General features: G+C 41.9%; 1 protein-coding gene and 1 long non-coding RNA gene across 5 annotated transcripts in view; one reads left to right on the forward strand and one right to left on the reverse strand.

Annotated features, from left to right (window-relative positions):
- The window catches only part of SCRN1 (secernin 1), a 32,949-nt gene extending 12,181 nt beyond the window's left edge, over positions 1–20,768 (reverse strand). Inside the window, exons 1-3 of one of the 3 annotated variants that reach the window (XM_068674297.1) lie at positions 20,616–20,768; positions 11,775–11,934; positions 992–1,173 (exon numbers count right to left, since the gene is read on the reverse strand). In XM_068674297.1, the coding sequence (XP_068530398.1) occupies positions 992–1,173; positions 11,775–11,933 (341 nt within the window). In that variant the 5' untranslated portion in view covers position 11,934; positions 20,616–20,768. Of the gene's footprint in view, positions 1–991; positions 1,174–11,774; positions 11,935–20,241; positions 20,385–20,541 lie in introns of those variants that run through there. The other 2 variants (XM_068674296.1, XM_068674295.1) reach the window with 2 other exon arrangements.
- On the forward strand, positions 20,028–27,021 carry LOC137852511 (uncharacterized). 2 transcript variants are annotated; one of them, XR_011093894.1, is made up of 4 exons: positions 20,028–20,170; positions 21,211–21,337; positions 21,525–21,625; positions 26,571–27,021. It is a non-coding gene; the product is annotated as an uncharacterized lncRNA (long non-coding RNA). The 2 variants fall into 2 exon arrangements; XR_011093893.1 differs by lacking the exon at positions 20,028–20,170 and adding an exon at positions 20,777–21,112.
- The last annotated feature ends 273 nt before the right edge of the window (positions 27,022–27,294 follow it).

Below are 27,294 nucleotides of genomic sequence, written 5' to 3' on the forward strand. Positions count from 1 at the left end.
ATCCATAAAATTTGTTACCCCATTACAGGGGTAAAGTAGAAAGGTTTGACAGGGTTTTTCATGACTAACAGTCAGTATTGGACATATGTCATCTTGATATTTAAGTGGCTTTTTTCCCCTTCAGGAACTGAGGTTAAGCTGGTCTAAACCACAGCTCTTTTCAACACTTCTAGGTATAGCCACAACAATTAATCTTTTCCAGTTTTCAGAACCTTTCCTATCTTTCACTAAACCAAGAAAAATGACAATACTTTTGAAAGTGGTTCAGCCTGCTTGTTAGATGTCCTATGGCAAATTTCAGCAGGACCACTGAGTCTGAAATTGACTGACATTTTTTCCCTCTTCCTTTGTGATAAGCTTGTGCTATTTTCTCTTGTTCTTCCATTTTCAGCTTTCTTCCCCCATCTAACCCTTCTTTAAATTCTCTTTACTGCAGCATCAGCATGCAGGCTGAAACTTACAACGCAGCACAAGTGTTTCAGGCAGACAGCCTTCAGTGCACAGACTTCCATGGAGCTTTGTTTGCCAGCATTTAAATAAGGGCAATGGTTTGCATTGGAATGCATGGGCTGAAGCAACGCATAGTAGTTTGTTTATGACTACAGTTGGCTACAAGCCCAGGATAAGCTTTTTAGGTCAGAGTAGGCTGTTTTAAAGTGAGGGAGAATGAAGGGTGCATCAGCAGTCTGATGCTACAAATCAGTTAGCAGTTTCTAACTAACATTGTAATTGTTTCCCTTATCCTGTCAAAATAGCCACTGCTGGGCAGCGGAGTAGGTAGATGAGGTATGTTTAGTGAACTCACATTAGAATGAAGTAGCACATACTTGGTAGCCAACTTCAGACCCCAAGTGCTTTGAAGTGTTAACTCAGCTGATGTCTTTTGTTTTAAAATCTCCTAATGCCAACACCACAAAGCCATTACCTGTTATCATCATCACCTAAACCTCTGGCACTTCAAATGACGGTCACAGTTCGGCAAGCCACCCACCTGACAAGATCCATTCCGAGCAAGGCTTCCGATTCAGAAGCTGGTTCTCTGGTCACAACAGCTTCATTAGCTACACAGACCCCGTGCTCATTCGCTCCCATTTCTGCCCCCCAAAGCCAGGAGGGCCTGCTCAGCACCACAGCATGGGTCTTCGGCACCTGCTCAATCTCAATATACGTGCACTGCATTGGGGAAGAGAGTAGGAAGAGAAAAAGCAAAACATTTGCAAGCACTTCATTTAATATTATGACTAAAGTAACACAAGATTCAATGCAGAGACAGGATACACGTCCTTAAAAAGAATCCCCTGCTCATACTCAAGAGGTGGATTTTTTTAAAACAGTATTTGTCATGTTTGAACCTTTACTTCTTGATACTGCAAAAGACTGGGAGAATACTATTTTGATATCTAGCTGCGGGTTTCAGAGAGTCATGCAGAATCCAAGTCCTAGAATCTGTGGAAAGCTGCACTAGATGGACTGTGCTGTTACCATAGAGAAGCAGACCATGTTTTGTGCACAACAACATCAAACCATCATCTCACCTAAATACAATCTCCTGTAGTTTATTAGGTATATGGTATAATGACAGCAACTGGACAAAGTACACTAGAAGGCTTCCCCCTCTCCCTTGCTGCTTTCCCTGCAGCTGCTCTGGTCTAAGAGTGCTGGTAGAAAAAGATCAAGCCTTGAAAGTGTTCAGTGGATAAACAGTCACAGGAAGAAAAACACAGGCATTGTTTTTGCTTAAAACTGATGTCTCTGCTATTTTAAATGGTCTACTGTAATCAGACGTCTATGGATATATTCTGACAAGTCAAAGATACAGAGGAAGGCTGCACAGAAGTCATTGGAACTGCAAGGAAGAAAGAAATCATTCATTATCTTTCACATATAACAACTTTTCTCTTGCTCTAGGACATAAAAACAAGCACTGTTTTGCCAGGCAGCATGGAAGAGAGCTTGATCCATCATTAGATCAAGCCAAAGAAATGGGCTTTACATTTTTACTCCTGAGGTCACACCAAGTTCTTCAAGGACCACAGATTTTTCATTTGAGGAAACTGAAGCCATATGTCATATTTATGAGACAGCTCCTAGTGTCTAGCATTCCTGGCGTAACATCATCCTCGCAGGAAGTAATTTGTACCATTTTGCAGGAATATTTGACCAGACTTAGCAAAGTGAGAAGGATGAGCAAAATGAACTTGTGAACTGGAAGTTGCTTGCCATGAAAATACATACTGTGTCTACATCAAAACCTAAAGTCAAAGGAATCTGCCCAAAATTTCTAACAGTGAGAAGCTATTTTTCTCTAACCTGGCTTTCCCCTCTAAGGATTACGCAGCACAATCATCTCCAGCCTCCCATCTTGAACAATGACTTGAATAGCAGCAGTCTAGCACGCAACTAAAATGTGTAACAGACCATTTTTGATCAAAGACGATATTTTTTACAGTCCTTTACTCTATGACCATGCAAGGACACCAGCAATCAGCTTGCTGCCTTCATTAGGAATTGGGTGCTAACAAATCAAACTGCTGGCATTCCCCAAAACCGGGAAAATTATAGGTGAAATAATAGGATGATTTCTTATGAAGGATATATATCTTAAAAGAAAGGGAAACTTTTCCATTCTTAAGAATTAAAAATAGATTAGGGACACGCTCCCTTTTTCCCATATGCTTAATTTTTATTTTTGGCTCAGGCAATAAGACCCTGACAGGGACTTATCTTCTGTATTTTTGGAGAAAATCCCCTATGTTTGATCAAGCTAGGATGCAAATTGTTTATATAGTAACGCATTATGTTTTTGTAGATGCAGAATCATAATCTATAGGTGTAACAACATCTGGCACTGGCCAGGTACTAAGATCCATGTAATAAAAACATTGTGGTCAGTTCACCCTTTGTTTGTTTTCCAGCCAAGCTGTGTCAGAGAGCAGTCATTTCTAATCAAAACTCCCCCTTCTCCATTTGAGCTGTCAGGAAGTAAATCTCATTTTTGACATTCTCTGCATTTTTTTTCCAAAAAGTCACGGCTGTTTGGAAATGCACTTCACGCACGCAGAAGTGGGCAGAGAACAACAGCATTTTTCGGATGTGCAAAGGAAGACACAGAGCTGCAGCAGCAGGAAAAGGGCTGAGCCAAACACCTTTCCAGATTACACACGAAGACATGACAGGACCAGATATCAGGAGACAGGTCTGCAGGCAGGGAGACCTCCACCCCCACACAGGTCAAGTTCTGGATTCCTGCATCTCATATGTGGGCAGCACGTTGGAGCCATCCTGCAGAGCCATACAGGACATGAACCTTAGCTCTAGAGAAGAAAGAAAAAACCTGGAGGCGATGTGAAGGAGACTTCAATACTCCACAAACCACCCTTGCGTAGCGTTCTCTGGCTGAACAGTCCTATTATACAACTTTGCATACTGTGGCTCTGATTTTTCTAGAAGGAAAAATGATGAAAACAAATAAAAGATTTTCTTTGCAAATCATCCTATTCCAGCTATACCTGCTCATCAAACGCTTATTACTTGGGGCTTCATCCCGAAGCCAAGCATTTCCAAAGAAACTATTTGCCATAAAGATTTTATTATCAACAGCAGCGGTCAATGAACAGGAAAGAGGAAGTTGTTTGCTCCTGCTGGAAGAAAGAAGAAAAAAGTGCTTTTGCTTTGCAACTATGTAATCAGGACAGAAAATATCCAGAGGCCTCTCCAGGCGCCTCTTTCATTTAGGAACATCTCAGTCTGTAATGAAGGCAACTGGCTGAGTGCAGCTGAGTGCGAATGCAACAGCAAACCAACAGGATGCTGCTGTCACCTCCTATATTGACTCTTCACATCCCCCGCCCCACAGCCAGCAAACACAGGCCATGTTATTTTCAGCTTCTGTACAACAACACATGTACAAATGTTTACGCCTTATATAAATTGTCTTAGAAAACCTAAAAGTCATAGAGCTATGCCAATCTGACAGCAGATGACACAGCCTTGTAAAACTAACATTCATGTGACACGTGTTCAACTGTCCTTTGCCATAGCTATGGACAGGAATGAAATGTCCCTCATGATATTTTACCTTCCATTTAGAATTATTTATTCCAGTAAGCAGAGAAGTAGGCAGTCAATAGGACAGATGTATAAATGCAGGAGCTTGGTTCATATTTGTTAATACCAGTATGAATTTTATGGATTTTTTAAAAATATATAGGGTCCATATATGACAATAGATTGTTTATTTTACACTTAAAAACTCACCCATCATAACTCCATTTCCCTCCTAAAGTAATATCAGAAAACTATTTTCTGGATGAAGGAATACCTTCACGCTAGAAATAAGGTGCAGGAAACAGAGGAGCCAGGCTATCCACCTGGATCCGAGACACATCAATCACAAAGGTAGGTCAGCTGAAACCGGTTGCTGATTTGCAGTGCGACAACCATTCTGTTTCACAGAAATCAGAGTGTTTGCTTTTAACAGCTCAGACATGTTAAAAAAATAGCGGGGAAAAGAACATTATTCACAAAAAAAAAAAAAAAAAAAACAACAACAAAAAAAAAACAGTGGCCACTAAATCTTCAGAACTGGGAGCTTAGGTGAACAGATTTCAAAAAACAAGCCCAAACCACAGCCTCCCTAGCCTCTCTCCTACACCCCACCGATCTGGCACATCTCTCCGCACAGTGGTGTAGCAGCCTGTTAAAACACGAGCTGTGCCAAACTAGGCAATGACAAATCAAACAGACATAAGGCACTGCTGTGATTCTGCCTGCTGCCAATCCGGTCTTTAAAATTCCCAAAGCAACCAACCTCAGGATTTCCTAATGCTAACAATTTTCTTAGAGCATGCTAAAAATTGGGGGAGTACCACTGCTATTTTTGGTGGCCACGGCTGCTGGTGAGTGGTGTCAGGCTCCACTGACCTGCTCGAGCTCCAGCCCTGAAAGCAGCACAACTGCCATTGTGCTCTGTGACAGGAGATTCCCACTGGGAAATAAGGAAGTAAGGAACAGGCTTCATGTGCAAGAGATGCAGCCAACGCCTTTAAGGAGAGCTGAGCAGGCTGGATACTAATGACATTTCCTTTATTTCACAGTATCAGGAGAAGAATCATATCAAGGCAGTTCTAAACATAGCACAAGGCACAAATGTGCCTCCCACCCTAGCTAGGGCATCCAGAGATGTTGGAGGTATTCCAAACACAAACATGACAGTCGTAGGCACAAGAGATTTCTCCTTTCATTAATGAAAAGAAACTATTGTGCAGCTTTTACTGCGCTCGGGCTGCAGGAGCCTGATTCCTAGCCCTGTCAGCCAGGTCATTACAAAGCATCAGGGAAATCAGCCCTGGGTAACAAAGGCAATAGTGAGTGAACGCTTTAGAAGATTGATCTTTGAAGAAAGGCCCTAAGATTCTAGGTTAAGAATTACAGAAAGGCTCCCCCACACCACCCCCGCATCAGATCCAGGCTCTAACTTGGAGTTAACTCTTTGCTTAACTGCTTCAAGCACTGCTGTACCATTGCACATATTTGAAGAGAAGCACGATCTCTGTGCTGTTGCAGAAACTAGAGAAGTTGCAGTTACATCTCGCCTGCTTTTCAACCTCTCCTAGAGGGGGATAGCAAAAACAGCAAAAGTGGAGGACTGGAAAGCTAGAACATGGTTGGTCAAGAAAGCCCCTCAGAGCAGCTCCTGTGGATGTACCTGGCAGTGTGTTTTACAGGTAATTCTTTTGCTGCTTATTTACAAGAACGAACTCAATAGAGCTAAAGGGGTGGCAATAACAACCCTCTGAAAAGAGAAGTATGCAAGGAATAGCACAAAAGACAAAAAATGTGGCTAGCTGACACTGTTACCACCACCTGCACTTACACACTGAGCAGCACCGTAAGCATATAAGGGAAGACACATGGAGAACTTTACACCACCCCTTAGACACCCCCATAGTTTGCTGCCATTCTCTGTCCCTTCCCACCCACACAGAGAGGAGGGGACAGTGTACACTGGGATAAATCTAGCGTGGGCACAACTGAAGTAGTCAGCTCTAGCAGCTGCACAGTCAGAACAGAACTGTGACCATAAGTCTCTCAGGTGGCATGATGAATCCTCAGCTATCCATCCTCAAAAACACACTCTCTGCTAGTAGTTGCAACCTCGTGTTGTAGCCAGGTAAAAAAAAAAAAAAAAAAAAAAAAAAAAAAAAAGCAGCAGCATTTGCTAGGTGTACACATACAGAACAAAAGTTTCTGCCACAGAAGAGTACCTCTTACCTCCCACTAATAAAAGGGAAAAACTGTTCTTAAGATACTAGTACGCTCGACATAGACCTCAGTATTTGCATACTGTTCCTTGCTTTTTCTATTCATTACAACCAATAACTGTAAAAGTTGCATCATCTGCATGCCTCTCACCTCTAGCAGTGTCTTAAAAAAAAAAAAAAAAAAAAAAACACTAAAACTTGAAGACTATGGATGAGAGATTTTATCCTAGAAAAGAATTAGGGAAGCTAGAACAAGTTGAACTGTTCTCCTTCCAAAGAGTAGAAGTACGCACACTCTGACCTACTCTGCAGAGCCCATCAAGGAGCCTCAGGCATCGAGCCACGCTATGGAAATGAGCACAACAAAAAGAAATATAAAAGTTGTTAAACACACAAAATACCACTGAGTGCAGCAAGGCACCCAAGGCTCGGAGCACTCTGGAGACATCAGCTGTCAGAGCTTATTTGGCAATCAAGAATTCATCTCTTGTTTTTGTAAGTTACAAATCCAGCAGTCTCCTGGGTTCTGAGTAAAAATAAAACTGAAATCAGGACAAAGCTTATTAATTTTATTTTTTAAAACTGGTAAGAAACAGATTTTAATGAAGCCACAAAAAGCCCATCACAGAGATATCCTTGGAATTCTCTGATATCCTACTATTGATTCCTTTGGCTGACCACTTTGAAACTCATACTTTTTTTGCCACCTGTAAACACTTCGAGTCAAGACAGGACAGATGGTTTTTACTGCCTCTCAAACATGGTTCCAGCACTCTACCCTCTCTTCCTCTCTGTTCCAGTTATTTAAAAAAAAAAAAAAAAAAAAAAAAGCATAGCTCAAGCTAACCAGTTTTGCTTTGGTAGCAAGAGGGAGAAAAGCAACAGCACTCCTACAGTAAAAAAAAAAAAAAAAAAAGAGGCTTTGAGAAGGCAGAAGCATCCAAGAGATTATGGCTTCTACCTCTGAACTGCTGCCGGCTTGTGCGTTGTGCTACAAAGCAAAGTCAAGCACATTAGTTTAAAGGCCAGTGGCATGCAATGAAGCAGAACAGAGAAAAAGCTCACATTAGCCAAGCAACAGACCCTGCAGAAGGCAGCAACCACTTTGTCTTTTATTAGTTGATGTCTGCCTGCACAGTGCCTCCCCTCTGGAAAGGTTAGCTTAAACAAGGTGGGCTGAGCTAAGCTGTCTGCCTGTCATGATGGGCTGCTTACACAGACAGACACTGGGGCTCAGCTGAGAAACAAGAAAAAGCAGCTTCCTGAACCATCTCCGAACTGTCAGCCTTTAGACTACAACTTTTTGCATCTACATAGAGTAAATGAAAAGTTTTATCATTTATCACAAACAATGTTATGTTTGTTTAAGGTTTCCAGCTGGCCAGCACTTACCCATGGAGGTGTGACGCCAGGATGCCCAGGTTCAAGTTCCCAGCTGCAGTGACATGACTCTTAAGTGCTGCACTGTCATTCTGGTTTGGAGGCTTCCCAAAGAGCAAGTTCGCAGCAGATTCAGCCGCTGCTTGGCTTCTATTACCAGATTCTGAACACCTTACTCCCAGGTATAATGCAGATAAACCAAACAGCTAGCGTAAGAGGGAATCAAAGTATAGCAGAACTAAACTGCAGCACTGGCATGATGCCTGGTGATTATGTCACAAATAGCAGAGTAAAATACATCCAGGTAATGCGAAGCCAACTTTAATGCAGCTAGCATCTACTTTCCAAGTTTTGTATCTATCTTGCAACGTCAAACAGAGACCTCTCAGTTAACTTCAGGTGAATTTTTATGTCTGCAGTACTCAGTGTAATGCACAGCAAAAACATACTGCTCCTCTGAAAATTCAGAGCAAGGGGAACAAGGACTGTACCCTTAAAAATAATAATAAAAACTACTAAAAAGAGAAAATAAAACAAAAAATATCCTGTAAGGCATAACTGTGCCATGAAGTTTTAGAGAACACAGAATTCCTCCTACCCCACAGAGTGCTGGCTTTAAGCCCAGAAGAGTGCTCAATACCAATACTCAATACCATTAGAAAACTCTGCATTTTCCACAATGCGATAGACTTGGTTGTAGACCATTCTTTTCCCTTTCCCCATTCCATTCCTCCATAAAAAGCTGCACGCTATCAAGGTAGAAAAGTTTTTACAGCTCTATGCTCTAGCAAGCAACCATGACAATTTCCAAATCGTGGATAAAGGGCCAGGTTAAAATGAAGGATGGTTGATCTAAAAGGAAAAAAAGCTCCCCCAAAAGCCCAAAAATTCTTCAGGAGAAAGAAAACCATAGCAAGTAACAGATTATCAGAGAATGAGAGAAATCTAGTCAGGAAAAATCTACCTTAAAAATAAGACAGAGGGCTCTGTATCTTAACACTGACACAACACAAATTCTACCAATACACGAGAAAATCCACACCTGGAGAAAAAAAATACTTACTTTTAGTAGAGAGATTCCAAAAAGGTCCCTATTTACGTGTAAGGGAGCAACATTTCACCTGCACACACATATTTCCTAGACTGACCACTACAACAAGCAAGAGTGATGATCAGCATTTGCAACTGCAAAGTAACAATACAAAACAAGAGCAAAGTTTTGAGAAAGTTGTCACACACACACACACACAGAACAGACCTTAGTGAAAAGCCCTATTGTACAGGGCCTTGGGAACCTGCTGACACGCAGGAAAGGAATTATGCTGATGAGTTAGCTGCCGGGTTACTGTCTGGTAGATTGTGCCACAAAGACCAAATTTCAAACAACTCCCAGTATTAACTGAATACTGATCTTTCCTTGTTTAGGGTGCTGCCACACACTGGGTGAGAGCTACAGAGCAGAGACTGCTACATTCCCTTACAGCAACAATCTAGCTGAAGTACTGTGCCATGTGTGGTTACACTGTGCATTAACACGGCTGCAAACATGAGCAGCACGGGACAAATGGGATGCAGACTTCCTGAGAGAGCCTTACAAACTACTGATGGTCTACGTGTGTTCAAAACCAGCTCTTTAAAGAAGCTCATTATCATGACAGTCGTGGAAGAGTACTGAAAGAGGGATAGACATTACCTGCAAAGAACAGAATATAACATAAAGCAAGTTGGCCATCATCGCCAAGTGAAGTTAAAGAACATGTATCTAGCATAAGAAGTCAGCACAACACTACAAGAAGTACAGTATGAACTGGAAAGAAATCTGTTCACTTGGAGGTAAAAAAAAAAAAAAATATAGAGGAAAAGGAAAGTTTATTCAGAACCATAAAGGATTATTGGTCAAAAAAAAAAAAAAAAAGTAGCATGCAGTAATCAATCACATTTTTCTATTTGTAAAATATCATACCTTTAATTTCCTCAACCTGTCTAGTTAATTTATAAAAGAAGAAAAGCTGTAGCAAAAAAAAAAAAAAATCACCACCACCACCAAAACACCAGTAGATGAATCGTTCACAGTTTTCAAAGGTTTTGAAGAAAAAAATAATAATTCTGCACATGTCAGAGGCTACATCTAGAAGCTTTGATATTCCTCTTCACCTTCTGTATTAGCTAATTATGTCTGACAGCTCAGTAAGTTTGCTGGAGAGGTGGATAGACTCTATCCATGGCTGCTACTTAAAAAATGTGAAGCAGATGAAGTCCTGTGAAGCTCTTCTCAACTTTTAGGGGCACAGGTAACAGCACACAGGAAATTAACAGCTTTTGCCCAAGCTCTGCATACAGTCAAGCACGCATTTATCATGAGACAAGAGCAGTGTGTTAGACATGTTCCCATAACAGGAGAAATACACGTGTTTTGGATAATTAGCAAAAACTGAAGATCTTATTTCAGTTCTGCTGTCATGAAGAGTTACCACACTAGAAGTTGCAATCTTCTCCTTAATCAGCATCTGTAAGTTTAAACAGCTGCAAAACCTAGAATCAAATCTGGCAGCCCAAAATGTAGACTGTAGAACTTTTAATGATGAACTTGATCATTCAGAATTTCTACAAAAAGGATTATTGTACTTTTTGAAAGTCCTTAAGTGACTAGCTCAAAAGAAAACAGAAAAATACAAAGAGCAATTTCTAAAGATAATTACTCACCAATATTGATAGTTGCTAGACTTATTTAACAGAGGCCAAAGTAATCATCTATTTAGGACTTAAGCCTCTACTTTTTTACAAAAAAAAAAAAAAGGCATTAGCCCACTCCAGTCCCCTGTCTAACATCGTATCTTCAACAAACAAACTTTAACTCCATTATAACTCCATTTTAACTCCACAACAAACTTTAACTCCATTATAAATAAAGATTGTGTAATTTAAGGAGGCTTGCAGACACTGCTTAGCAGAATAACTATAATATGTGGTGTGCTAGGCAAAGCGTTTGTATTCCCTGTTTCCAAAAGGCAACTACAAAAGGAATTAAACTGGTTAATCATGGGATGCTAATGGGAATCACAATACATTGTATATGGCTCAATTACATCCTACATGAAATTATGACGATCTCATCAAAGAATGAGATACAGGGCAGAGTCCAAAATAATCCACTACTCTAACATTAAGCTCTTAAAAATTATTCTCCTTTGAGGTGACAAAGGCTCCGGAGCTGCTTTTAGAAGTTCTTTATCCACATTAACATTTTTTTTTTAATCTATTTCCAGTTCTCTGAAGAGAAACTTCAAAAATCTACTCTTAAAGTTTTCTTGTCTTATCGTCATGCTTGTGTTCTGTATGCTAGCACAGGTCTACTGCAGTGCTACCTCTCTACGGCACAGCAGTTGGTGCTTTTGTAGAGGGGGGTGGTTTTCTTTGTATCTGAAATTAAACCATTTAATAATGCACAAGTTGCAGTACATGTTAGTAGCAGAACAAATCAGGGGAACATTAGCTGTTACAAAAACGAACAGAACAGCACCAGGTCCTCTGAAATCTGGAATTGGCCCCACTTCAAAGACAGGATGAAAATGGCACTAGCCTTGGGATCTCTTTCAGGGAATTTACGACTCTGATATCCATAAATGACTGGCAAGGAGGGGAGACGCCAGCCTGGCACAGACTGCCTAGCGTCCTCAGCCTTCTGCACAGCCACAGGGATGGGAAGAGGTTGAATGCAGATCCTATGCTCAAGCAGCTACCCCCTCCAATCCTTCTCTTTCCTTCTGCTGCCTCAGTCTCTTCATTGCACCTGCACCAAACACTTAACCCTCTTCCCGTCTTGTTTGATTTGTCCTCTTTCTTTACCCTTCCAAATCTGCTTATCCTTACAATTCTCCTGTCATGTAGGCTACACAGTGCAGCTCTCTGGGATCAGTTCCGCCTGTCTGCTGCAGAAAGTACAGGTTGTGTATTTTTCCTCAATTAAACTAAAAAGTTACATTCCAAGTTTCACTTCCAAGACTTTCAAAAATCTTGTCTCCTCCCTACTTAACGAAGGGAAAAAGGATTGAACAAACTGGCAAGGAAAAAAAGCAGCAGTCATTTCTTCTGGTAACAGTCATTTCACACCGTGTGAATGTTCACCCTTACCTCAACTTTACTTCCTGGATCATGAGTTGCAGCAGCAAAGTAGACCACCTCCTGTACTTCATCCCTAGGCCGTGCAGAGTTCTTCCCAAACACCACCAGCCCGTCTTTAGAACACGGGGGAAAGGCGACAAAACAGTAACTTGGAGGAGCTGCAGCCATCCTAAAAAAAAGGAAAGGAGAAGTAAAAATTAGCATTTGCCCAATTCATAATTTCATATAATAGAAAATCATTCATTCTTCCATGATTTGTTGCAGCCAAGAGACAAGACATTCCTTTTATTTGTCAGTTGATTATTCAGAAGAAGATGCCAGCTCAGAGGAGGTTTAATAAAAACAATAGTGGTAACTTGCAGACATTTCTCACTCAGGCCTTGTAAAGACGAAGAGAGAAAGACAAGATGACTGTATCTTAATGAATCTACCCAGTCCCCATGGAAGGAAAGAAGATATTCTGCACCAGAGCTGTTTGGGAACATATGACCTAGATGTATTCTGCTGACTCAGACAAGTGCAGAGACACAGAAGAATTTTAAATTACTCTCACTGTTCCAATGCAGTTTAAAATTTTTAAAAAGGAAAAAGAAAACATGTCTGAGGGATTCCTGAGGGAGAACAATGATGTAACTGGAAACAGAACAAAGACATGGCACAATTATAGCAAAACCTGTCTGTCATTTTATCTACTCACATCGCAGAGAGACTGAAGCACTAACTGCACCTTATTTCCTCTGTGGTTTCTCTGCATTGCTGTTTTACCTAAAGTTAATTGATTGCAGTTTAGTTGTTTATGCGGGTTAATGTGAATGTTCTTTAAAATGCTCGTATGGCAGCACACACATTATAGGTGTTTATAATGACAAATATTAATTAAAAATGTAAATGGTTTCAGGACTAGGACACTACTGTAGCTTGTCTTGTGTACATTGCTATATATGACTTTTTTCTCCGTTCAGGGAACCTTCTGGCACATGCCTACAAAATAAAAAGGTGGGGTGTTTACTGCTTGTTAAAATATCACTCAACACACGTCTCAGACCTTATCATTGCATCAGAAGTACACCTTGTTCAAAATGAACAAATATGTTCCTCCTCTCCCTCCCTGATATCCTGAACAGGTGAAAACATACCCACACATTTGGACTCCTTAGAAACAACCTACACATTCAAACTTCCCCCAAACAGCTGCTAATTTGTTTGAAAGAATGTTACGTGCACGGAGGGAAGGGGATGCACAAAGCTGGTTTTGATCATTAACTTGTATGCTATTCAAACCTGGCATTTCAGTGGTTGTTTTTTTTTTTGTTTTGTTTTTTGTTTTTTTGTTTTTTTTTAAAAAAAAAAAGAAAAAACAGTACCATTTGAGACGTTTTTCAGACAAAACAGCAGGCTTCCAATGTTAAACTAAAGAAAGAATGACTTTGGATAAAGGCTATAACACACAGAGCAGCAATTGTTTGTGAAGAAAACACTTAAGAGTTCACCTATTGACTACTAACAGGTTATACACATGCTCAGCCTTGCAAAAAAAAAAAAAAAAAAATCACCAAGAGATGTCATTGTGTTAAAGGTGTTCCCCACCAACCCAATGGGCGGTGATGAACTGTGTAGGGAATTCACACAACCTTTTAATTTAGGCAAGATTTTTACAGAAGAGCTCTGAGTTGAAAATACTTCAGGTAACACTCATAAACCCCTTTTTACAGGCAAAATTTTGACCAGTGAGGAGGGACAAGCAGCAATAAGTTGTAATGACTTCTGCTGATGAAAATACACCCGCAAGAGGACACAGGCTTGTACGTTGTGCCACTAAGTCCAGCATACTACCGGTTGTAGACGGGTGTCCTGTGGACACACATGAAGACAGAGCTCCACTTTAATTGCCATTCTCACCACTTGTGAGTCAAAGCATTGTGATTAAACTGCAGATACAGAGCTTTACCCAAATTCCATCACTAATGAAACCATATAGTATTTTAATGTATGCAAAGCATGAATTATTAGGAGTATGCAGGTTTATTTTGCTTTGTTGGCAACATCAACAAAACTGCTTTCCAATACCCCTTAAGAGTTCACATCTACATTCAGGTACAGCAACATTCAGTGCTCTAAATTTATCTTCTGTCGTCTTGCCAGACCCGCCAAAATCTCAGATAACTCACAGGCTTACTGTAGATACCAGAAAGCAAAATAATTTTTCTTTATTCTAAACACAAACTAAGTGGATTTATTTGAAATACATGAGGCAGCTGAAAGACACTGACCTTTCTTTCTAGGCTGTTGGATGTCTGAAGTGATATACAGCACTAATTTTATTAGATTCAGTTCTTCTACTTGCTTACCAAATGTACTACTTATATACCGAATTATTGCCAGGTGGGCTTAAAAAGAAGGGAAGGAATGTTTAAGCACTATGATACTGAATAAATCAGAAGGTATGCAAGGCAGGCTTTTACATATCTCCAGATGGAGTAGGTAAGGAAAAAAAAATGTAGGTATATAATGTTATACAGATTCCTCATGTCCTCCTTAGCATAAAATGGGGTCATTTTTATATCTTTGTTTTTTATTTGTTCTTCTAAATATATCAACACTTACAGAAAAAAAAATAAAAATACCATTTTGGTAATACTTTGGGTACAAAAGTATTGGTAAGCTCCTCTGTAGCTCTCCATACCACACAGTATACTTGGGGCAGAGGGGAGGTGGTGCATTATAACATTTGAACACCTCAAGCTGAATGTTACAACACTACACTGAAAACCTGATCATAAGAGTAAAGACCATGATCATAACAATCACAAGAGTTAGCACTGGGATCTTAAATTGCATCTACAAACAGGGAAGCTAGCCAGCAGTCTGGTACAATGTAAATCTACTCAGTTTATTGGGTAGCAGTGTTTCCTAGAGCCTCATTTGGTTAAATTTAAATCAGACAAGGACATCAGCTTCTCAAACACCCACAGCCTGAGTTTGTTCCGAACACCACTGATCTTCATCTTCCTTGATCATGTACCTGAAGCAGTTTGTTAGCAGCTACCTGTCCGAACAGGTAGCTTCTCCTCCCTCTTTCCTTAGTTCATTTTCAGGTTGTCCTCATTCTCATTTTCATGCATTTCAGAGAACAGTTCGGGTAGGAAGGGACCTCTGGAGGCCACCTGGTCCATCCCCCATGCTCAAACAGGGCCACTCAGAGCAGCTTGCCCAAGACCATGTTCAGGCAGCTTCTGAATGAGGAAGGAGGGAGGGAGACTCCACAACCTCTCCGGGCAGCCTGCGCCAGTGCTCAGTCACCTGCAAAGAAATGCTTCCTGACATTTAGATGGAACCTCTCATGTTCCAGTTTGTGCCCATTGCTTCTTGTCCCGGTGCTGGGCACCACTGAGAAGAGCCTGAGAGTCTTGCACCCTCCCTGCAGGTGTTTATGTACATTGACAAGATTTTCCCTGAGCCTCCTCTTCTCCAGGCTGAGCAATCCCAGCTCTCTCAGCGTTTCCTCATAGGAGAGGAACTTCAGCCCCTCCATCACCTTGGTGGCCCTTTGTTGGGCAATCTCCTGCCATTTTTGCCACCTCACCAAAACCTTCTCAATACCACACAAGCATCTTTCATACACAGGAGGAACAGAACACTCCTCCTTCACAGAACCCACCATAAATCAGGTTCATTTACAAAGCTACCTACTGTTGATCCCATGAATGCTCCTCTTTTTCCACAGATTATTTGCTCCTCCAAGGAAAGGCAATCCTGAAAACCTCAGAAAACACAAGGAATGACTGCAAATACATCTCAAAGAACACTGTCACAGCCACAAGGACATAGTCACTGTGGCATTCTTCACCACACAGGCCTGCTTTTCTCAGCACGTACCTCAGACAAGCTTTGACACAGACAGAGGTAAACCTGTGCTGCACGTCAGCATGCCTCAGATGAGCCTGCAGACCAGTGGAGTCCAAACTGGAGGAAGGAAGGCTTCCGTACCTCGCACTGCTGTTCTGAAAGCTGCAATTTGGGACTGAAGTCATCTTTACAAAGTTCAAGAAGTTGACCGCTACAATAAAATTACTTCTCAGAAAAATATCTTCCTACTATATCAAGTAGGTATTGACTCTTTTCAAGCCAAACTTCCCTTGTTTGCCAAAAACCCTGAAGACATTAAGTACAAAATAATTACCGGTTTCACAAAGTTACAAACTATGTGAAAACTGGTCTGCCAACAGTTTGAGATGCTACATCTTATTTATTTACAAAAGAATTACCAAAAATAAACACTCAATATTATGAGCTATTAGTTTTTGAAGCCCTTCTAATAAGTTATTGTTCAAGCAATTCTGGAGCTTATTTCTAAAACAGTAAAATTGCTTTTGCCAACAGCAAGTTCTTTTCTCTGCTTTTCCTTTCAATTGGAAAACAAGACAATAGCTGATAATGAAAGTGCAGCACTTAATGGGAAGCAGCGGGCAATGAAAAGGATCAGGGAGATAAAGCAGGGTCAAAAAAAAAAGAGTCTGTCTTGAAACTTAATTTGTGCTTACTGAACTGAACAGGTATTTCCTCCTCCTCATGCTTTTTTAATTGCTGCTAGCAATGCCCTACAGCTTTATCTCAACAATAAAAAAATAATATACCCCTAGAATCACATATTAAACCCCTTGGGTTTAATACAAGCTGGGTTAGCTGGGTTTTCTGAAATGGAAAGCACGTTAGCTGGGATTTTTTTGGTTATGAAAACATCCTAAACAATGGAAACACCAAAAGAAAACCCTCTGAAGTAGCCAGTCCTATGTCTAGAGCTCCTACTTACCTGACAGGGCTGCTAAACTCTTGCTGATAAGCTCTGACTGCTTTCTGGTGATTACTTTTTTTTTTTTTTTTTTTTTTATATATATATTGCAAAAGGGACCTGAGCTGCTTCTAAACTCCAGAGAACATATTAAGCCTTTTACAAAGGCATACAATTTGTTTCTGTGGTATAAAAGCAGGACTTTTCCTCGCTGCATTTTGGGCTTTTATAGAAGAGAAGCCCAGCTGTACTAATACTTCTGAACTATTTCAGTAATGTTTAAAGAATCCAATAAATCTGTTTTCATTGCTACCAGGAAGGACAAGTCACCTAATCCACAGCACACTTTTACAATGTCAAACTTGGAGGCAGCACCTGCACAATGTTCCTCAAATTTGGATTATGACTCTCTCATGAGGAAGGAAAGAATATATCAAATGGGCCCCACATTATACCCTCTGAAATCTTCCATGCTTTTAATGGGGTGGCAGGAGAAAGGTCAGTCTCAGTTGTGAGAACTGTTGACAGTTCAGCTGTTGGTTTCAAACCAGTACTTTAACCTCCAAATCAAAACGCTTCCTGTGCCGGAGACAAGCTGGTATTTCCATTTCCAAATCAAGCTTAGTGTCTTATGCAGCGACATGTGATCTCTGCATCCTGCAGAAAAGCAATGTTTCCAGAAACAGAAATGAAAAGCAAAATTCATTCAGCTGCAGGCAGAGAACAAAGACAACAATCTGAAAGGCACAATAATAATATTGTTCCCATCTTGGGAGGCACTGAAAGGTTACTTTTTAAATTGACAAATTGGACAGTTTTAAAGACTGACTTACCAGGAGAGAGGAAGGTTGCATTTGTTGAGAAATTAGAAAAGCAGAGATTGTTCCTGAATATAAAGCACAAAACTGCACCAGATCTGTGCATTCCTATGGTTTGGACGTTTCATTATCAGTCAGACTGTTTGATTCTTTCCTTACCACACAAGACTGGTGATGCCAACTTACCACTTAAAGGTGCCACATCCTACAGAAATGCAGCTCAGCTTTGACTGTCTGCCTCAGAAGATATCCAAGGGGAGTTATCAGCAGCTGAAACTGAGCAAGCCGAGCTCAGCTTCTCTACTTTTCTTTAAAGTCACTAGCTCCCCTTGCACATTAACTACACGCTGAAAATGCCTCATTAACCACGCCAGAACGAACTACTGCATTTTGGAGAATATGAGGAAAACCTCAAATTTCTAGTCAGAGATTTGGGATGGCCATTTTCTCCAGTAGCTTCACTTTTATTTTTGACTTACAAGAAGTAGCAATTCCCTACACAAGCATAAAGACTAGCTGCAATTCAAAGCTTTCCCAAACAGTACACCCCCTTCAGTCATTTTACTGAACAAATGCATAACAGGCCTGGAAGGAATTGAAAATATTTCTCTTGCTGTATGTGGAGAAAATTTGAGATAGTCCTGGCAACAGCTGTCAGATTTCTTAAATCTGCCTAGCAGATGAGATACTGGCAAAACTCTTCAGCATTTAGATTCTCCACAAATGATAAGATTTCGGCCGTTAGGAAAGTTTAAAGTCCCCTGACCAACCGGTTCTACTTTCATTGTCTAATATACCTTCACCCATCCTTTCAACATAGGCATCTTTCAGAAGAAGATAGGATCTTAGTTTTTGCCTCTAGTAATTCAAATTATGTTGATGAAAACTCGTTCTATTTAAAAACAAATGAGGGTCATTCATCCAGAAGACAACAGATTTCAACCCCATTTCCATCATAGGCTGTGCATACAGGGAAAATTCATTATACAAACTTTTCACTGAGCGGATGTCAATGCACTTAATTAAGTCTTCAAGCAGGATCAGAACTACATCCCTTTTGTAGCTGCTGTGCAGCCTGCAATCTAAGGTCTTATTTGTAACATCCTCAATTTTGTGGAGAAGGACCTGTTTTCCTGCACAAGCTCTTTGCTTCTGTACTAAGGCTGAGACCCTGGTCAGGACCTGCTGGCATCCCCAGCATCTTGGTAGAGCACACAGCTTCTTAATGAGACATCCTTTGCTGCTGCACAGTGATTAGCAAAGCAGTTTTCCCTTTTTGTAAAGGGCCAGGACAAGCCAGGTTTGCTGTTCAGTGAGGTCCTGATCCCATCACAGGAAGACTGTCCACCTACACACATAACTGGCTATGAGCACTGACCGGCAGTCCTTTGAAATTAGCAACACTGGTCTATTAACAAGGGGTAAAATACAAAGCACCAAAGTACCTGGCTGGAAGTCTCCTCAATGTTTAAAATATAACCCAAAACAACAGCAAATGTTGCAAGACTAGCAACAGAGTTTGTAAATGTACCATGTAATAAGATACATTGTGGCAGAAAACAGCTACCTGGGTACCTCACTGATGCCAATTCCATGCAATTTCCCTATCTACTGAATTTACAGAAAGAGAAGGCCAGTGCACTACAGGGACGATGTCATGTTTCACAAATCTTCAAGTCCATAATGGACAAAGAAATTCTTATTGAAAGCTCCTAGCATAAACTAGCACAAGTTTCCCACATGCAAGCCATGTAAAGCACACACAGTTGATGACTTTTGAAGGGGAGGGCAGATAGCCAAATTCAGTACCTTTTAGCAAAAACACCAAACTCAGCAGGAGTAAGCAAATGGAGCTTAAGTCATATCCTACTCTATCAGGGAAAAAAAAGTGACAAACGTCGTCCAAAAAAAAAAAAAAAAATTAAAAGGCAGCCACCATAAAAAATCTCAAACTCCAAGCATCAGAAATACTCTTTTGGGTAGCACAAAACTTACTCATAACAATAAGGATTTCCATCTACCACACTTTGCCTCCATATCTCCATATTACATCTGTGTTTTCTGACTGTCTACATAAATTCTGGAAACTAAACTCCTTGCAAAAGTTGATAGCGCTATGAATGGCTTAACTTCAGCCTTGATTCATCCCAAATCAGAGGAAGTCCTGTGTTCACAGAGATCAGACAAATACGTATGGTTAAGGGTTTGTTTTGAGGTTTCTACCTGGTTGGTGGGAGGGTTTGGGGTGCATGTTATGTACAAAGTCGCATGCTTAGAGGTGCTTTAAATCCATAAATCCAACCCAGCTTTTAGACCAACAGTCTACAGCTGAGCCCACTTCCCACGAGCTCATGCATTTGCTTTCTGAACCACTGAGTAAATTTAACATACCCAGCTCCCTTGCGTCACGGAATTTACCAAACCCACTGCAACACAACCTCTTCTCCAAGACCGTTACCTTGAAAGTTTCACGTTTTACAGGTACAGATGGCTTCACTCACAGTTTAAAGAAAATTGTACGTAGTGATAGATCTATACACATGAGCACCCATCGGCTCAGGGCCCAAATAACGCTGCTCTTTGCTCGAGATGCCGGGGTAACGAGATCTTTTTCCCCCCTCTCTAGTTATCAGTACTGGTGAAAACATCTTTTTTTTTTTTTAAGGCAGGCTAACGATATCTTCTAGGATTATGACGGTGGCATCAATACAGAGCTGAGTTTTGCTGCTCGGGCGAAGGAGCCCGCCACGCACCTACCTGACACACACACACACACGCGACGGCATCAAGCTCTCAAGGTGACTACACCAAAAGGCACCTTCAAAACAAAAATAAAGGGGGAGGGGAGGGGGGCAGGATGCTTACAAACCCGAAGGGAAAGCAGTTAGCGAACAGAAGGCGGGCACCGGAGGGCGAGGGACACTGAGGGGCTCCGAGGGACACCGGAGATGCCGCCCCCCCCCCCCCCCCCCCCGCCGCTGCCCGCCATGTTGCGCAGCCCCCGCCCCGCTGCAGGTGCGCGGAGCCGCCGGGGGCCATCGCCGCCCTCCTCTCCTCCAGCACCCGCGGCCGCCGGGCTGAGGCGAGGCGAGGCGAGGCGGCGGATACCTTCCCCTCCATCCCTCCCTTCACCTCCCGCACCCCCCTCCCCACCGCCCCATCGCCTCACCGAGCGGTGCGGTAGCGGCGCGGGGAGCTGGAAGCCGCCGCCCTGCCCGCGGCGGTAGCGGCCCCGTTACGCACCTCGAGCTCCGCTCCCCTCAGCCTGGAGGCGGCGGCGGCGGCCCCTGCCGGTCGGTGGGAGCAGGCTCGACCCTCCCCGCTCCCTTCTCCCCCTCCCCGTGTTGCGCAGCCGCCGCCCGAGCCGCTCCGCCCGGTCCCGCAGCGGCCGCGGCGCCGCCGCCTCTCCCCTCACAGCCGGCCCCGCGCCGGGGGGCTCCGGAAAATGGCGCCCGGGGGAGGCAGAGGCCCCCGCGCCCCGCTCCCCGGTTTTGGGGAGCTGAGGGGGCGGCCTCGAGGGCTGGGGGGGCTCTGCTGGCCCCAGGGGGTGAGGGACCACCCTCAGGTTTTTGTCCCTGTCCTCAAGGAGCTCTCTGCTTGCTCCACGGATGTCGCCTCCAGCCCCACTCGGCACAGCTAAGCTATAAGAGAGCTTTGTGTCCATGTTCAGGAGTTTGTTCTCCATGCTATTGCCTCCTGTCATGGGTTTTTGTGCTTGTGGCCAGCAGAACTAATTATCCGTAAGCTCCCTGCCATCAGGGGTTCCCCTACTGCTGCACAACTCTGTGGTCAGGTTGGGCTCCTCAGGACATTTGCCTGTCTTCCTATTTCTCTTCAGCAGCCTGATCCATTAACATGGTCCGAGCCAAGCTAAGATGTCTGCAGAATCAGTCACCACAAAAAACAGGAGTGATGATGATGGTCACTCTGAATTTCAGTTAGTGCAAGTCACTCGTTCCTACCAGGTAGGAATCAAGACATTTGAATCATCACTTTGCTCAGCAGATCAGTAGATCCAGTTTAATAATCTAACAAAGGAAAGACAAAAGGGCAGGCAGAATCTACATACGGGACCTTACATTAAAAGAGAATTTAGAAGGAAAAACCCTGGAACCATCTACTGAGAAAATAATTTCATCTCATCACCTACAGGAACAGGAGGATCCATGGGTCTGCATGGGTTCAGAAATGATGGATCATCTTTGGACACCGTTGCTGTCAAACATGCAGACAAGAAGTAGTAACTTCATTAGGTAATCAAAAAAATTAATTTGCCTTTCCTAGTTTAAATCTCAGTGAACGTAAAATATTCTGACATCTACACCTTTTGGGGCTATATCAGTAACCTGAATAGGCACCAATTTAGAATTACTTAGGCTCAATGCTTTTTATTAAAAAAAAAAAAAAAAAAAAAAAAAAAAAAAAAAAAAAGCTGATCAGTAGCCTCATGGAGCCCTTGGTACTCCAAGATCTTCCACTATGTATTTTAGACAAGACCTTTGATTTCCTGTGCTATCAGCTTTCTGCCATCAGAATTACAGTTCAATGTGTTGTGCAATAGAAAAAAGTCTGGATATCTCCTCCTTAAAATATCTGACTGAGAGGTGGTTTGAATCACTTTAATCAATACTGTAAAACTGAGGAGTTCATACCAATTTAATTGTAACAAATTCAGTTAAACATAACGACCCAAATTCCTTGCTCTGGAATTACATGAAGGATGAACTGTGTCATAGCTTGCTTTGCAGAATCAGAAAGATAGCTGATGAAAAGAACAGGTGCAGTTTAAAAGGAGTTTTAAATTATATCCTGCGACACACCACTTCCATTACCCATATTATGCTCACTTAGATGACTAAGTCTATTCTCCTAATTACACCAGAGATGATTATGGCTGAGTATAATCTACCTAAGAATTATTAGACTGTCTACTGAATGATTAAATACTGGCTATGCAGAAGTCCTTGATGCTTCCTTTCTGTGTAAGCTGTCACGAACTATGTAAAGCACCAAGGATGAGCAGTTAGAGCATGGCCCGGGCAGGCAGGAGAGTGTGTGGTGTTTGTGTGTCGTTCTGCCATGAGCTTGTGGCTTGGCTTTGGATAAAACTTGTAACCTCATGGAAATTCAATTACCTCATAAATGAAATGCAGAGAGCATTTAGTTACAGCTGCATCTTGGAAACCTTTGAGTGGAACTGCTGTGCAAACAGAAAATACAAAATTATCATAATTTGGACAAAGCCGTAATGATTATTTATTGATTATTTGCTCATCATCTTTAATAACACGACAGCAGAATTTGTGGATATACAAAACAAATGTTTATTCTCTTGTAAAAGATTAAATGGGGTACAATATTGAAGGAGCGCAGAACACATCTTTACAGAAGAGAAATTCAAAGAACATTTGTTCTGTTTTATCTGTGAAAAGAGAGAGACCAAAACCCAAACAGAGCAATGTATAGCTTGTTACAGTTTATTTTTGTTCTTTAAACACCTCCTTGGTTGGAGAACAAAGCCTATTCAGCAGAACTAGTACCCCAAATCCTCAGCACTAATCTATTTGACTCCTGATTTCTAAAATACTTTCCTCTGCAAGTCAGGGAGCAGAACACGCAGACATACAACCGGTGGAACTAGTTCTCTCAGCAGTTTGGAAGGAGAGAAGTTGGCTTAATGCAGACAACAAAAAAAGATCGTCCAAGTGTTTCAGTTCTATACGAAAATGTAACATGATAGATTTTTGTGAAAGGCTACTAACAGCCAAGAAATCCCTTTTGTTGGTATTCCCTTCTGACATTTCAAGCCACCATCTTAGTCCTGTTCTCTCTGGTGGAGCACTGATTCAAAGCACATAAAAATCAGATGTATTTGGGTTATATAGAAAAAAAAAAAATGACCTGCCTGCTGCTAAATCAGAATTCTAAACCTCTAGCTGTTAAAGGCGTTCCACTAAACTTAAAGGATTCCATTTACATTTAGTTATTGGGCAAAAATCTCCTCAGATAGAGAAAAGCCAACCCTGTGTAACATTGGAAAACCCTGCAAGCCCCTAGGATCATACCTACACCATAGGCCAGTAAATTCAAACGATGTTACACAGATCTAAGGAGCATAAAGTATCAGCGATACTGGGATTTCCTTTTATATGGTCAGCGGACTGGAGCGGAGAGATGAGAATACTTCTCCCACACTAAAGATAGTTTCATCTGTAACAATCTTGCCACAGAGGGTGGCAAGTGCAATATTCTGATACGAAGTGAAGATCCCACCTGCTGGGCTCAGCAAACGTTCAAATGATACAGATACGAGAAACCCTGGGTGCAGCTCCTTTATCCAGTTATGCCACGGAAGATAAATCTATGTAAATGGCTGCAGCTGTGCGTACCATGTCATTGTAGGCACAAAGGCAGGCTTAGATGCTGAGCTTACTCATGCACCACAGAAAGTACATCATTTTTCCATTGCAGAAGTGACATAAGTGATCACAACTGCTTAGCCAGTGTCGTGGGGACAGAGGAAGCCAGCGTGCCACCAGGTTGCAGTAACCCTTGGGGTCCAGAAACCTATCGGACTTAGCACTTAACCAGACAACTTAGAACCCATTCAAAAAGGTTGCTTCTTTTCTGGATGATTGGATTTACCAAAAAAAAAAAAAAGCATCAGTCTGTTGCTTGATTTTTGTAAATGTTGTAATCTTCCTTGTTTTAATGTATAGTAACCTGTGGTTACATACTTCTTTTCATAACTCTAAAAGGTATCACGGGACATATTTATTGTCATTGGCTTGTAAAGTCTGTGGGTCTGTAGGTTTTTTTAGCGTGTTACTACAGCACCTATAACAATGAGGCTAAAACTCTTGATAGAGTCAATAGTTGAGGTAGGTGGAAGGAAATCTGTCATCCTGAGAAAAGAAGCCAGTTATAAAAACAAAGAACCAGCAAATAGAGATACAACGGCTTTTTTTATTAAATGCTCCTGCTTAATCCTGATATATGTTTCCACTGTTACTGTGCTGCCTGTGCAGAAATGCTTGTAGCAGAGCAATGAACTGGAAAAGTGCTCTCACTTCCCTCTGCAAGAAAAGTGCTATAGTAACCATGTGCTATATAATTACTGCTGTTAAAATTGTATTAAAATTCAAGCTTAGGGTTCTTCCAAGTTTAGCATTATTCATAAAATTGCAACAGCTTAAACATCGAGGCATAAGATAAAAACAGTTCTGGTGTCACGCAGGTGATGGAGGAATTTATTGAAGTGACTGTGTATTATCTGAAAGAGCTTTATATTGTGTATTAGTGTGTCGTGTCCGAATGATCTGTGCGTAAATTGCTGCAAATTAAATCACAGCACTTAGAGGAAAGATTGGACAGTAATAAAAGGGACAGAAAATGCCACTCGGTGATGTGTCAGCCATCTGCTGCAATGCAAAGAGGAGGTTACAGGCTTCCAGGAGTTACCACAGCAACAGGTCTGCTGAGCACACTTAGGAGCGAAGCGTGTGGCAGCAGCCTCTGTTCACCATTGCGTGCACCTCAGACGCTGGGGGCTGCAAACAGGGCATGTCCTGTCTGGGAGGCTCGGGGTGGGTTTCTGCAGCACCAACTGGTCAATAGCTGCAGGTAGGAAGGGGTCTCTGGCAACAGAAATGCTTCAGACTGAAGTGAAAACAAAGGAAAGCAAAGACATTCATTTGGTTGCAGCACTTGCAAAAGGATGGGAAAAACATAGTTTAAAAATATCCGTGACTGAGTGTTTCTTTCTGAGGAAAGAGCTCCCAGTTATTACAAGTGGCCTGGCCCACAGCGTGTGACTGGAAAATGGTAGGTAACAGGAGACAGGGGAAAAACAAAACAAAGCTTACACATAGGCAACATTTCACATGCTATTTTTTACATGCTTGTTTTAATGAAGAAATGTCATTAATGGATTACCCAGGAGTTTTTAAACTTCCTTGCACTGGCTGTGGCTATCAGCCAAGGAACACGGGATGGTGCAGAGAACTGTTCCTCTGCCTTCCTTAACTTTTCTCCTATTTCTCCCCATTGCAAGGACCCCTGGTGTTTTCCCCAAGCCCATGCTTAGCTTCACCCAGGGGCAGCGGTGTGACAGCAGGGCCCTGGCTGATGGCACTCCTGTTGTCCAGAGACATTGACACATCCCTGTGCTGCTCTCCCACAGCTGCCTGCTCAAAAAGCAAGGTGCAAGGTTAGGGTTGTTTTTTGCACAGCCCTTGGGGCTGTAAGAGGGTGCCACGGTGAGCCCAGGTCAGCTACTGCAGGAGGTGGACACAGAGTCATTAATAACGTTTTACTTTGCATTTATGGGATGAAAATCTGTTCTCTAAAAACATATCCCAACAGATTAGAGACCAGAGCTAAGCCGTGCTATTTACTTCCAGAGAGCTGGCAGGCTAAACATGCAAAAGAAATGGGGATTACCTCGTTTATTAGTCAGGGAAAGAAGCAGAAGAGAAAGCATCGGCTGCTTTAAAGAAATTTCAGTGGCAATAAAATGCAAGAGGGCAAGACTGATTTAATGCTTTCAGTCAGACTCTCAGATGAGGAATCAATTATCCTGCGTCATTTAATCTCCTTAAGCAGGTCACGACAAACTAGAAATTAGAAGCGTTGCGTCTAATACAAAGAGCAGCTCTTAGTGGTAGTTAGCATCCACCTCAGAATTTTTAAATTAGAGGAACGCCTAACTGGGATTTGGGAAGCTTTGAAGAGCTCGATACACCAGCTTTCAGCAGGCAGAGCCTACTATTTTATAAGGGGAAGAATAAAAAAAAAGCAGGACAAACCTGTGCTCAACACACACACAATCCTGCCAGCAGTGCACAAAGACAGTGAAAGCTCCACAACATGATTTTCCCCTGCTGCCACTGATGGCTCAGTCCAGCCCTTGTAGCCCCTTTGTGGGAAATGAGACAGAGAGAGCTAAGGAATACACAGAACACATATTAAAAATTGCTCTCACATCCATAAGGTGTTCCTAATAACATTTTGAAAGGGATTTCATTTAGTAAATAGCAAGCCAGAAAGTCTTAAAAGTAAGCCTTCAGAGCCACGGCATTCAGAAACCTTGCACAAAATTGTTTACCTGACATGCTTAAGCTTCGAATGATCGTACCTCTGAGCAGCAAATTTCTCAGCTAAACCAACCTCCTACATTTTTTTTTTATATCCGTCAAGATAGCAGAAATACCACAAGGCTTCCAACTGGGGGAAAGCTAAGCGAGCCTGCTTCTGGAGCTCAAACTCCTGGAAGGAAAAAATGTGATGCCAGAGGCAACTCCCATCTGAATCCCCTACAGGTTGGGAAAGCTGATGGTGAAGGTTCTGGTCCCTGTAAGAGATACAGAGCTTCCTACCGAGCTTCTCAGTTACATTTCTGGAGTTAAACTGTTGGCATAATCAAGCACAAACATAAAAAACAGAAGCAGGACAGCTAAAAGAAGATCATTATTTTGTCACAGTTGTTTTTGCTACAAGCCGGAAGAAAACTAGGACGCAGAATGTAAGCATCATGATTAACTTTCAGGAGAGGCTAAAATTATCCAGGATTACACAAAACTAAGCAGGTTCTGGTTGTTGCGTGTTTATTTCCTGTTACCAAAAATGATTCAGTGTTAAGGATTAAGGATTCAGGGCTGGTTTTTTGTTTGTTTGTTTGTTTTGGGGGGAGTTGATTGCCTTGTTTTTTTGCAAAAGCTCAGTGATGAGGCTGATGTATTTTTAAGAAGACATCAAACTCAGCATAACTGTTCTGAATATTCTTTAATGGTCCTTGGAAGTGTGGGTTTAGCTTTGTTATAGCAGTAGAATCTGCATAGAAATTGTCAGGAGCAGTGATTTCTAACCAAAGCCAGATCAGGAACCAGCCTTATAATTTGCAGTACCTGCACCAGTGGCTGCC

Source organism: Anas acuta, chromosome 2 (assembly GCF_963932015.1).
Source record: "Anas acuta chromosome 2, bAnaAcu1.1, whole genome shotgun sequence".
NCBI lineage: Eukaryota > Metazoa > Chordata > Aves > Anseriformes > Anatidae > Anas > Anas acuta.